Source organism: Solanum verrucosum, unplaced genomic scaffold (assembly GCF_900185275.1).
Source record: "Solanum verrucosum unplaced genomic scaffold, falcon-dt-bn FXZP01000474.1, whole genome shotgun sequence".
NCBI lineage: Eukaryota > Viridiplantae > Streptophyta > Magnoliopsida > Solanales > Solanaceae > Solanum > Solanum verrucosum.
The window spans coordinates 378,796-392,167 of NW_026020516.1; the positions used below are offsets into that span (position 1 = coordinate 378,796).

General features: G+C 35.9%; 2 protein-coding genes across 2 annotated transcripts; both read left to right on the forward strand.

Moving 5' to 3' along the window:
• The first annotated feature begins 966 nt into the window (after window positions 1–966).
• Window positions 967–1,833, forward strand: LOC125809827 (uncharacterized mitochondrial protein AtMg00810-like). Its single transcript, XM_049489407.1, has one exon. It carries the CDS (start codon window positions 967–969, stop codon window positions 1,831–1,833), a length of 867 nt encoding a protein of 288 aa, XP_049345364.1.
• A 9,832-nt stretch (window positions 1,834–11,665) lies between these two features.
• LOC125809828 (F-box protein At1g31080-like) lies at window positions 11,666–12,732 on the forward strand. The gene is made up of 2 exons (XM_049489408.1): window positions 11,666–11,702; window positions 12,110–12,732. Exons 1-2 carry the CDS (start codon window positions 11,666–11,668, stop codon window positions 12,730–12,732), a joined length of 660 nt encoding a protein of 219 aa, XP_049345365.1.
• Window positions 12,733–13,372: the final 640 nt, after the last annotated feature.

The window sequence follows — 13,372 nt, forward strand, 5'->3', positions numbered from 1 at the left end:
CACCTTCTATAGCTCACATGAAAGTATTTGGATGTTTGGGGTATGTGACTCAAGTTAGAAAGGTGGATAAATTTTCTCCAAGGGCTATTCCTGCAGTATTTCTTGGCTATTCAGCATCCCAAAAGGGTTATACTACGTATGATTTGGAGTCCAAAGTGTTTTTGACAAGTAGGGATGTCTTGTTTCAGGAAGATTCTTTTCCTTTCAAGACCATCCTAGCTTCTCCTCCCCTTTGTTTTCCATGAGGGAAGATGAACTTCATGCCTCACCTTAGTCAGCTATTTTTCAGTGTTCCTGCTCATTTTTCTGCTTCTGTGGCTGTTTCTCCTGCTTCTGAACCTCCAGCGGTATCTGTAAATATAAAATCTTCCATGCCTACTAAGCCCCCTATTTGGATGCATGACTATGTCTCCACAGGCAAAGCAAGTGGCAAACTATTGTTATCAGTATCTGTTGTGGTCCGTTATGATCATTTATCACCTTTGTTTGGAGCTACTTTGGCATCCTATTCTGTCATCAAAGAGCCCACTTCCTATGTTGAGGCTGTTAAAGACCCCCATTGGGTTGCTGCTATGAAATCTGAGATTCAAGCATTACAGGACAATCACACTTGGAGTTTAGTAGAATTACCAGCTGGAAAGAAACCTATCGGGTGCAAATGGGTGTTCAAAGTTAAATACACATCCTCAGGAGCTGTGGAAAGGTACAAGGCTCGACTTGTGGCAAAGGGTTATAGCCAGCAAGAGGGGTTGGATTACACTGAGACTTTCTCTCCAGTTGCTAAGATGGTTACTGTCAGGTTTGTTGTGTCTGTGGCAGCAGCTAAACATTGATCTATTTTTCAGATGGATGTTCATAATGCTTTTCTTCAAGAGGACTTAATGGAGGAGGTGTATTTAGAGGTTCCTTCTGGGTTTGCCAGCCAGGAGGGGAAGCATGTTGTCTGCAAACTACATAAGTCCCTTTATGGACTCAAACAAGGCACCTAGGCAATGGAATAAGAAACTCACAGATGCATTGGTACAACTTGGCTTGTCACAAAGTCATTTTGACTATTCTTTATTCACCAAGACAGTTCAGGGAGAGTTGGTAATTGTCTTAGTATATGTGGATGATTTGCTGGTGACAGGGAGCAATGCAGACCTGATCCTACAAACAAGAAATGACTTAAAGCTAAAGTTCAAAATGAAAGATCTTGGAGAGTTGAAGTTCTTTCTAGGAATTGAATTTGCTAGATCACAAAAGGGAATAGTGATGAGCCAAAGGAAGTATGCACTGGGACTAATTAGTGAGCTGGGACTAAGTGGTACTAAACCAGTTAGCACACCTTTGGAAACAAATCTGAAGCTTACATCAGTTGACTATGATGTTTTTATCACTAATGATAAGGAAGCAGGTTCTAAGGATGAAGATACACTACTTGCTGATCCTACTCAATATCAAAGGTTAGTAGGAAAGTTGTTGTATCTCACTATGACTAGAATTGACATTGCCTATGTAGTGCAAGTGCTAAGTCAATTCATGCATAGTCCCAAACAATCTCACATGAATGATGCCTTAAGAGTAGTGAAATATACAAAGAATGCGCCAGGTCTTGGTCTTCTAATGCCCTCTGATAGCTCAGGAATGTTTGAGGCATATTGTGACTCTGAATGGGGTGGTTGCTTGCAGACTAGGAGGTCAGTCACAGGGTACTTAGTAAAGCTTGGCAATGTTGTAGTGTCCTGGAAGTCAAAGAAACAGGAGACATTAGCTAGAAGCTCTGCTGAAGCAGAGTTTAGAAGTATGGCCTCTGTGGTTGCCGAGGTGAACCTGGTTGATTGGTTTGTATAAGGAACTGGGGATCAGTGTTGAGGTTCCCATACACCTTTATTGTGACAGCAAAGCTGCAATTCAGATTGCAGCCAATCCCATCTTTCATGAAAGAACAAAGCACATTGACATTGATTGTCATTTTGTGTGAGACAAGATTATACAGGACATTATCAAGATTTCCACCAAGGAGCAGTAGGCTGATATATTAACCAAGAGTCTTGGCAGGAAACAACATGAACATTTAATGACCAAACTGAGTTTGAAGGATGTATTCAAATCATCGGTTTGAGGGAGGGTGGTGTTGAATAGAAGATATTTTCAGTAATTAGTATGTTTAGCTAATTGTATTCTGTTAGAACTGTCAGTTAGTTACACTGTTAGAAAGTTAGTTAGAGTTGTTACTAAACTGTATAAATACAGTGTGTATAGGATCACTTGAGACTATGCTGAATAATACTCAAACATTTTATTTCGTCTTGTTCTCTCCTTCTCTCATTACCTTGAAGGTTCTCACATGGTGAAGATCAAGGAACTTGACAGCTCTGATTATAACAATATCAATGATTTAAAGATAAGCTAGACTGAGCCGACAAGTTTAAAATATAAAATGATAATATTTGATAAATAACATATATTTATAAAATGATCATTCTATAATTTATATAAGGATAATTTTTTAGAGGTTGATTGTCTATGATTAACCCCAGTAATATATGATAAATACGATAATTAATGACACTTAAGAATAGAGAATAATGTTTGATTCTGCTGGTCAGGCTGATTCATAACTATTAACATTAGTCATTAGCCTAATTTGGTTAGAATCAGAATAGTAAAATGAAAACAATATCACAATTCTTTTAAGCTCTATGATTAGAGTCAAATTATCTACCCTAAAAAAATTACAATTAAATTTATTTGTGAAGTCTAAATGATAAGAAGAAAAATCTTAATTTTAAACTAATAATTTATTATTTGCTAAAAGAGAAATTAAATGATGAATTTGATATAGCTAATAAATGAAAGATTAGATAACAACGACATGGGTACACAAAGATATTTATCATGTCATTTGCTCTAACCAGCTAAGCTACCTTATCGCATTGCTGAACTCAACTCTCCATTTTCGTTTTACAATTTGTTGTTTTTGTATTTTTACAGGAATTAGGCATCTATATATATATATATATTATTTTTTATTTTTTCAATTTTTTGAAGTGTGGATAAATCTAGAATTCAAAGTTATTGAGTTTTGCTATTTATATATATGATTTTGGGAAAAGGGTTCAAAACACACATAAATTTTGGTCGAAATTGTTGTTACACACTCCAACTTTGCGAGGGTCCTATGACCTCCCTAAACTATTTTTTAGTGTATTATTGAGGTTATTATCAGCTTAGTTGGATGAGCAAGTGACCAACACTCTCGGTTAGCGTGTAAGGATGGAATTAAAGTAAAATGAACTCATCTTTATTTGTCATGTGGCAATCCACATCATTCCTCTTTTTTTCCATTAAATATCCTTATTATTTTTTAATTAGGGAATATATACAGATGCCAATTTTTAGTTGGATATTTCCTTTAATAAATTACACTTAATTATTAATTATCATTAATATTTCTTCTTCATCAAAAATCCAGTCGCTTCACTGTGTCGATCCCGGCAACGGAAAACTCTCCCGACGCCGACAATGAAAAACTCAATCAACAATTATCAAAAATATAATCACCACACGAGTAACTCCCTCAATTGTAACAACTACCTCCACACAATCGAAATTGCAAATTTGCAATGAACTGGATCTACAAATTTTACCATTTTCAAATTTTGCCACCACCGAATCGTTATCACTTCGTCATCATCACAAAAAAAACCTCCATCACCACCAAAATGACAAAGACGACCACAAAGTTTTAAATTTTTTAGAAAGATAGGAAATTTATATGAAAATTTATAGCTGAAAAAATTCATTACTCATTAGAAAGAAAAACCCAATGTATATATTGGGTTTTCTACTGATTGAATTTCTTAAAGAAATTTTTGTTGATGTAGTTTAAAAGGAAGTTTTTAGGATGTTTTTGTTGGATTTTAATGTGAAAGTCTTCATGTAAGGGTCTAAATTGAAAGAATGGTGTGATGATAGAAGAAGGTTTAAAAAAATAAAGAAAAAATAGGAAAAATATTGAAGAAAAAAAATTAAAATGATAAATACAGTGGCAGGCGCGTGTGCCACCTTTTGGATAAAAACTTGGTTTTGACCTTTAAAAGAGGTAATAATTCCACTTCAAAATAATACTGGGGGGTCATAGGACCCCCGTAAAGTTGGAGTGTGTAACAGCAATGTCGGTCAAAGTTTGTGTGTGTTTTGAACCCTTTTCCTTATGATTTTCATTACATGCATAAATATACAGAGTTAAAATTCATCATAATATTGAAAAGGGAAAAAGGAGAAATATACCCCGAATTATCGTAAATGGTATGTCAAAATTCTCCGTTATACTTTAAGTATTTACCCTTACCGTCAATATTTTAAGTTGTGTATGCCCTTGAGACTAACGGCTGGACACGTGGCTACATCTCAATAATTTACCTAATATTTATTTTCTTATCTGAAATTTAAAAAAAAACTACCCATCTTCTCTAACCCATCCATACCCGAATTAAAACCCATTTTCCATAATAATTCCCTTCAAACAATGCTAATTGTTCATCTTCTTCTCTTCTTTAATTCTCAAAAAATTGTTGCACAAATCAAAATTTTCACTAACATTAGCCTTTTTTTTTGTGTTTTAGAGTTCATGGATGATTGCGCACAAAATCATCAAGTTAATTTTGTGATTGGCCACCACCGTAGCCGCCTTCTTCTCCAAAGTTCACACAAACATTTGAATCATTAGAAATGAAATTCGTGGCGTTTCTCTTGATGAAATGAAGTGATTTTTTGTCGGTTGTGTCCGCCTTGGAGAGGCGCCCAGCTTGGCATTGACCTTGCTCGTTAAGACTGCCGAAAAACTGTCGTCGACGACCAATAGTGGTCTGCCGAAGTTCAAACCGTTTGAATGAACCAAAATTTCTTGATGTTTGATTTTTCGTCTGTTGAAACGAAAAGTTGATTTTTCGTCTTTGAAACAAATTGTGCAAGGCAATTTAGTCATTGTGTCCATACAATGATGTATAAGCTCAATCTACGTGGCTTAAACTCCATGATTCATCGCCTTCTCTCTCACTGTAAAGTCTTTTCAGCTTCAACGAGCAGCCATGGCGAGGAACACGTGAAGACGAAATTAGAGATGTTTTGGCACTTCAATCTTCAATCTTCAATCTTCAATGAGGATTGCTGCAATTTTAAGGTAATTATTTGTCATTTCTCTGTCTTCCTCTTTAATTTTTTTAAGATTTGATTTATAAAGTATTGATCTTTCAGATGTATGAACACCACATATCTTAATAAAATGGGGTACCCAAATCCAGCCAAAACTTCCATTGATTTTCAAAGAAGGTTTCGGGTGGGTTTAAAATTGAAATGGGGCGGGTTTTTTTTAAATTTTGGATAAAAAATAAATAAATAAATCGGGTTAGTCGTTGAGATGAAGCCACGTGTTCAACCATTAGTCACAAGGGTATACACAATCCAAAATATTGATGGTAAGGGTATATACAACCTTAAAGTATAACGAAGGGTATTGACATACCATTTACGGTAGTTCAGGGACATATTTGTCCTTTTTCCCTATTGAAAATATCGAAATATCTCTAGGCAAGCTAGGCCGAGGCGACAAGCTAATAAGAAAAATAACGAAAAATAAAATGATAGCATTTTGATATAGTAAAGTATGATTTGTTGTATATATTTGTGTTTTTATTGGTTTGTGTCACGCCCCGAGCCTATACCCTGGGCGGGACCGGCACTCGGAGACCACTGCTGGCCCCAGGCGAACCCTTGGCCTGACTTTCTTAACTCAGTGGAAACCTAACTCAGCAGAATAACTCAATGCAATGAAAGGTTATAAAACAACCCAACTGATAAAATCTCGCCAAAACGGCAACTCGAGTCTCAAAATAGAATATTTACATATATACATAGATGAGAGACTCAATACTAACTGACTGACTGTCTATGAAGCCTCTAAAATACTGAGATGGATGTTGGGACAAACCCCACAACATCCTAATAAAACAAAGCTAAGAGAACAAAACAACTGAGTCCTCCGGAAAGTAAGGAGGCTCACCACTGACTCTGGAGTGCTCAACTGGATCAACGGCGTGTTGAATGCTGATCCTGGGTACCTGCGTCTGGATCATAATAAGATGCAGGCCAACTGGCATCAGTACATGGAATGTACGAGTATGCGAGCTGGACAGCTAAACAACAACTTAAGCTTGAAAGGAATACAAAAGAGAACTTACCTTGGCTCTGTTCAACTCATGAATAATTGAACTCAATATAAAGCAATGAGACACATGCAATATATGTAAAGCTTGTAAAACTATTTAAAACATGACGTAAAAATCATATTTATAATATCATGAAAATACCATGCTTCCTCTCAAAGTCTACTTGTGCAATGCATGAATGAAGTCTCATACCCCCATCCACACTAAGCAGAACTTCTCGAGGAACCAAGCTCTTTCTACTATTGTGGGAGTTTATCTAACCGACAACCACCACTATGAAACTAAGTGGTGATACAACGTTTTACCTCACGTTGCCCAAGGACCATCATATACCTTGCCGTGATATAGAACTTTACTTTACTTAGTGGATCCACTAGCTTAACTTTCATGATCATCTAAAAAGTATGATCCGAGAAATCCCATGTTTGGCTACATAGTTCTTATGGAGAGTTGAGTTAATATGAACTCGTGTCCCCAATTCGGTGCTCAAGACTACTCCCAAAAATACTTTAGCTCGTAAGTGTTTTAAACACGTCTTTCTTTAGTTGAGATAATTACTCAAAACTACCCTCTTAAAAGAGGTAATTGCTTTTGAAAACTCTTTCTAAAAAGAACATCTCAAAACCATATTTTAATATGATCATTGATGACTCGGGATATTCATACTGCTTAAACATTGATGGTATATCTAGAGACCATACTGTTTAAACATTGATGACATACTCGATTTGTCATACTAATCATGTTTTAGAAATTGTTTCGCAAAACTCATCTTTTCTCAAAAAGAGATAGTACTCAAACTTCTCAAAACTCTTTTGGAAACCTCAGTTTCCTCTCATCCTAAATGTGAAAACATTTATAAACTTCTTTGGGAAATACTTAGTTCCCTAATAACTTTTGAGAAATGAACTCAACTCTTGACTCTTGACTTAACTCGAAACTCTTGACTTAACTGAAAACTCTTGACTTAACTGAAACTCGATACTCTCTACTCGACTCGAAACTCTTGACTCTTACTCTTGGAACTTGAGCCTTAAAAAGAAGTTAAAACGTTCAATGAAGACTCTTAGAAAACCTTAAACACTTGCTTTGACTTATTTAACTTCTAAGCTTGACTTCTAACTTCACTTGACTTCTAACTCGCCTTGAAGTGGATTATGGATTCAAGGTATTTGATCACATGTTTATGGATGAGTTCTTGACGTTTAAATGTACCTTGGAGTGTTGAAAACAACTAGGAAACATAGGTGCAATACCTAGGAACATATATGAAAAAGTGTGAAAAGAATGGGGGAACTTGGCGTCCTTGGCGCTCTGCAAGGCGCGGAGCGCCAACCCTTGAAGCTCAGAAGGCCAGCTGAGGCGCTTTGTAGGGCGCGGCGCCCCAAGGGGTGAAGTTCAGAACACTTCTTGGGGCGCTCTGCAAGGCGCGACGCGCCACCCCTTTTTCCCGACAACTTCGACTTTTATCCTTCTTTTCTCCAACTCTAAACCTTCTAAACTCCAAGGTTTCCAACCCCAAACATTTAGAATCATAAATCCCTCAACATACCATAGATTTCAACCCAAAACACAACCTGAAACATGCCCAAATCAACGAGGGACTTCAACAACACAATCAAACAACTTCAACAACATATCCAATCTTTTCTCCATAATAAAAATGAGTTTGGTGTGTGGGGGAAATGATCAACCCAGCACTAAGAACTCACATACCTAGTGGGGATCACCCCCGACGATATCCACGACGGAAACTTGCTTGATCTCCTCTTTCTCCTCTTCTTCTCTTCTTCTTCTCTTCTTCACTCAAAACCTTCACTCTCACTCTTTTAAAATGGTATAAAATGATCCAAAAATCAGCCTAACACAACAATATAACCCCAAAATAAATAGCTATGGAAAAGACCAAAATGCCCTTAAAATTTCCGGACGGATTCCCTGCCAACTGCCCCACTTTCAAAGGGCATAACTCGCTCATACGAACTCGAAAACGAGCAAACTCGGTGGCGTTGGAAAGATCATTCCACAAACTCGGTGGCGTTGGAAATACTCCTAACTCATCTTGAGCTAGGAGTTATGACTGCTCAAAGTTGGCCAAAACTCACTGATTTCCCACAACCAAATTTCCAGATTTTGAATTTTATTCCAAAAATGCTATTTCCGATTTCAAGCTTTTTCATAGTTATTTCAAATTGCCGGATGTTACAGTTTGTGTCTTTACAGAAATAATAATCCCATAATTTATATAGAGATCATTTTGTAGGAACTGATTTCTTATGATTAAGTTTCATAACAACTTGCATTAGCCGTTAGCTTTTCCTTCGAGTGCTATGGTCTAGTGGGGTTCCTACATGGCAAATATCTTACTCTTTAATGTAATAACAATATATTAGCTTGCTTTCATGCGTCTCAACATGATATGGAAATTGAGTACAAAGACATAATACAGAGATATTAATGTCTGATATAGGTCTTTACAACATAAGTGAGTGTCTAGAATAAACCCTAACTCACTTGAATAATTTGAAATTTGAAATAGGAAGTTTGAAATAAGCATAAGGAAAGCATAAGTGTGGCATGTCCTTGAACCATGAGGACTCACCGTTGATCAAAATCATGTACTAATTGTGATTAGATGGATGTATATATGTTAGAACCTATATTAAAGATAATATAGGCACAAGAATGTATGCGGTTAGTAATTATTATGTACTGAATATGGGAAAAGATGCATGAACATAACATAATATCATGATAAGTCTTAAAACATGATAATGTAATGACCAAGTAAACATAGCATGAAAACTAATAATGTGATTATGAAAAATAGTACAAGGCCAGTGCATATTATGAAAAGTCATAATCATAACATATGTGGGAGATACCGTTTATAACACCCCGAAAATTTCTAAGTCAAGACTTGAACCATTCTTCGTTGTGAATAAAAAATTTCCGAGTGATTTTAAATTTTCTTAGGTGTTAAGGTCACTAGACGTAACACCTCTAGTTTCAAAAAGAACTAAAGAGAAATTTGTTCAAGTCACCCATTATTTTCCTTAAGTTTTGGGTCAACTTCAAACAACCATAACTTTTATCACATAAAGAGTTTGGTGGTCCATGACCTATCAAATTAAAGGTCTTTGAGTCCTCTTTCCAACGCCACCTAGTTTGCCTCAATCAGAATTCTGAGTAAAAAGTTATGACTGATTTACTAGAGACGCTCTAACCTGGCAGTAGTTCTGTGATGGCTCTGCGTTACGGAGTGAATACGGACCTCACTGTCCGCTGGAAAAATATTTTGACTTCCAACTCGTTTTATTTATTTATTAAGGGGTATTTTAGTCCTAAATCCCTTTGAAAGTCATCTAAATTACCTTAAACGTGTAGAAAAATCAGTTTTGAAAATCAAACCCTCTCATTCACTCCTAAATTTCTACGCTCAAGAAATGCTAAGGCTAGGGTTCATCTTCCTTTTCCTTCAAGTTTCTTCAAGAACATTGTTCATCCAGGTATGTAAGCTTTCATAGTGTTGGGTTTGTTCTCCCTCACGCCAATCATGTAAATTTCATCCATAATTTCATTTTAAAAGTTATTGATTGAGATTATTGATGAAGTTCTTGAGGTTTTAGCTTCATTCTTTAATAATGTAGTCTTGTTGAGTTCTTGAGGTGAGGGTATTGCGAATGAGTGTTGTTCTTGATGGATTTTGTGTGGGTTTCATTGAAAACATTCTGGGTTTATGAAAATTCGTGAAATTGGGTATGGATTGAATCGAGTTTGGGAGAGGAAGAAAAGATCATGCAAAAATATGCGCCCAGGTCCGCGTCGCGGAGACGTTTAAAAGTTTCAGTATCCAGTCGACTCCCCCCTGTCCGCGTCGAGGAGAGGATACAGAGTCCTCTATCTCGAGATAACAACAATGACAAACGGGACTCTTAATAGCCCTACACAATTTTTTCTTAATATTAGGTCTACCTCAACCACTCACAAAAATAAAACAAAATTGAATGACTATATATTTTACTCTTCAATCATGCACTTTGCAAAATTATATACATCATTTTATAAAGATCACAAAAGAAAAAACTATTTTTTTTTTATGAAAAAAAGCAAATTAGTAAAAAGATGACATGAGAACGTTATTGGCCATGAACAACTTTAATAAGGTGATCATTCTGACTTCCATTTTTTGTAAAATGTGTGAATTAAAGATAAAGAGTAAATAAGTGAAATATGAAGTTCTTTCACTTCATAAAATATACATGTCTATTGATATTTCAAAAAATATTACATTAATAGCGAATAATTATTTTATCAGTTGCCAAAAGTTATCAAATAAATATTTAAATGTAAAGAATTGATTTGGTTTTTCGGTTTGATCCAAATAGTGTTAGCAATCTGTGTTTAAAAAACCAGAACTACTGTTTTCAATAAACTTTGCAGAAACACGAAGTAACCAAAGTTTAATAAAACAGTAAGAATAGATGAACAAAAATTAATTGACAAAACTAAAATCTGTAAAAACGTACCACAATCTGGAAAAACAGAATAAAAAAAAGATCAAGTCCACTGAATGCACAGTGTCCCCTTAAGGAAATTATTCCCCTCTAGTATTCGAGGTTTGATTTGGAATATGTCCTCCCAGGATAGAATGATCTCAATCACCAGTGTATTGATACCCAAAACTCTGGTGTCAGCGAACCACTCAACAGTAGTAAAGTACACGAAGAAATTTTGTGCAGAAGAAGAAGAAGAAATCAGAAAATTCGTAAGAAATAAGTCTGAGGAATCAATGTATTTATAGGCAAGAGGAACTGGTTCCAAAAGGTTGCAATCCTTTCAGAATCCACACGACCATTCATGAAAGTTTGCAACCTTTCAAACGGTCATGGCTGTTTCTGAAAGTTGCAACCTTTCAGAACAGTCACTTCCAACGGCAGGAAATTCAAATAAAACGGGAAAGATTTAAATAAAACGGGTCGCGCGTGGATCCGAGTCGGGTCGAGTCAATTAACTAATTAATTGAAACGCTTTGGTTAATTAACTAATTAAAACATTGGCCATTTAATTTAATTAATTAAATAAATAATTAATTAAAATAATTAAAACAAACTTTGTCCAAAAAATGAATCTCTCGATCGATCATTTTCCAAAGCCGAAGCCGAGCGAGCGACGACGACGGCGCGAGGAGGGTCCCTCTTTCCAACCCTTTTAACAATTAATAGGAGTGTTTCTATATTTAAACTCTCCTATTTTTCTTTCCACCACCGATGAGGCACAAATGCCTTTTCAATAAAGCATAAGAGGACTTTTCAAGTTCTCAACTCTTCAATTCCCAACTTTTCAAGTTCCTCTCTTTTCATCTTCCCTCCATTTCCCATTAACTCTTGCTACATACCCAACAAATAGTTCACACCCCTAGTTAAAACTGAATATTTCAAAGTTATTCCATTATGGGCGTCTCACCAGTTGTATTACGAGTTGACAGAGGTGAAGGGTCAACTACCCGTCATTGATTATGAATTATGCTTTGTCGATCCTGATTTTCTTTTTCTTTTTATAATCGAGAAATCCCCAAGGTTGGTGGTGGTGCACGTTTCAGCTGTATCCATGAAAATATTTCCAACTGTGTGGAAATCGCGCTTCATGAACAACAAACATAGTAGTCAACAACCTCTTACCCTAGTAATATTTCCCTAGTTTAACTTGTTTTGGTACTACAACTCGTGCCAACCTGGCACAACATACATGTACTCCTGTTTCGTATAATGGTAAAAAATATTCTGAAATTATCACTCCCTTTGTATTAAAATACACCTGATGTTGAGTCGGCCTACACACCCCTATTGTCCATTGGGAACAAAGACAAAGTTTTTGTTTGTGTCGCTATTCATTAGGTTTTGAGCCCGAAGAAAAGAAATACAAAGTTTTTGCTACAACAACATATGTTGGAGAAAGTTACACAAAAAACAAGGTTTTCACTTTATGCATAGATGAGTCATGGAGAGAGACTAAAAGAATTCGCTCTCCTATTTTCTGCAAGCCCAGGATTTGCATCAATGGAGTTATCTATAGGTTTGTTTTCCATAGAGGACTAATTGCTATAGCTGCATTTGATGTTAAAACTGAAAATTCTAAACTTATTGCATTGGGGAATGTCTCTCACGAGTGGCATAATGAGTTAATAGAGCTGAAGGGTAAACTAGAAGTCGTGGTATATGAAAAATGGCCACATGGACATATCCACTTGCAGGTTTTGGGACAAACTCAGAAAAAAGATGAATGGGAGAGCCACACCATTCACTTCCCTTCAACATGGAAGGACATACAACCCAAGGTCATATCACCCTGCACATCCGGTGATGGAGAGATTGTATTCATCGCGAATTTAAAGTCAGGTGTTTTATGTTTGTGTTATGATGTCACGAGACAGAGTTGGAGAAAACTAGAAATTAAGGGGCTTCCTAAGAAGCAGTGCATCAAAGGCATTTGTGGTTATGTGGACAGACTAGTTATGTAGAAATTAAGTCTCTTTCCATTTGAAAATTTTTGCTTTAACTTGTTTTTTTTGCACAACATAATATACTCCTGTTTCGTTATACTTTAGAGTTAATGGTAAAACATTACACCCAAATTATAACTCCCTTTGTATTAAAAAACATCTTGATGTTGAGTTTTCCTACACGCCTCTGTTGTTGATTGTGAACAAATATATGGCCAGGAAATTTTGACCACAATAAATTTCTTTTATGAGTAGCTATAACTGAAATCCCACAAATAGAATCTAGTTCTGGCAATTTGTCAGAACAGTTCTGATTACTAGTAAAAGATAGTTATTACATGTACACGTTGATTTTTTTTAAAGAATCTGAGCAGGCAATTCTCATGGATTCCTATCAACTCGTTAAGTGTTTCTGAATCAGATTTTAATTCTCTTATCTCCGAATCAGATATTAGTGATATTAGATTTTAGAACAAAATTCTCTCCATGACGAGAGATGTTTCTACACAGCTGAGCAAAGGAAGATGGAAAAGTCTCAATCTCCCTTTTTCAAACTGAGAATTTTGATGGACTCTGTTGTTATTCAGATTCTTGGTTGGATCTCGTTAATGGTTTACTTTGAGTTTGGAAACCCTTATCTGCTGCAATTTTTAGAAAA

Bases quoted from the DNA above. Each gene is read 5' to 3' on its own strand.
- LOC125809827 (XM_049489407.1), top strand. From the start codon at position 967: ATGGACTCAAACAAGGCACCTAGGCAATGGAATAAGAAACTCACAGAT.
- LOC125809828 (XM_049489408.1), top strand. From the start codon at position 11,666: ATGGGCGTCTCACCAGTTGTATTACGAGTTGACAGAG. The intron at 11,703-12,109 runs GTGAAGGGTCAA...GCTATTCATTAG, and splicing joins TGTATTACGAGTTGACAGAG to GTTTTGAGCCCGAAGAAAAG.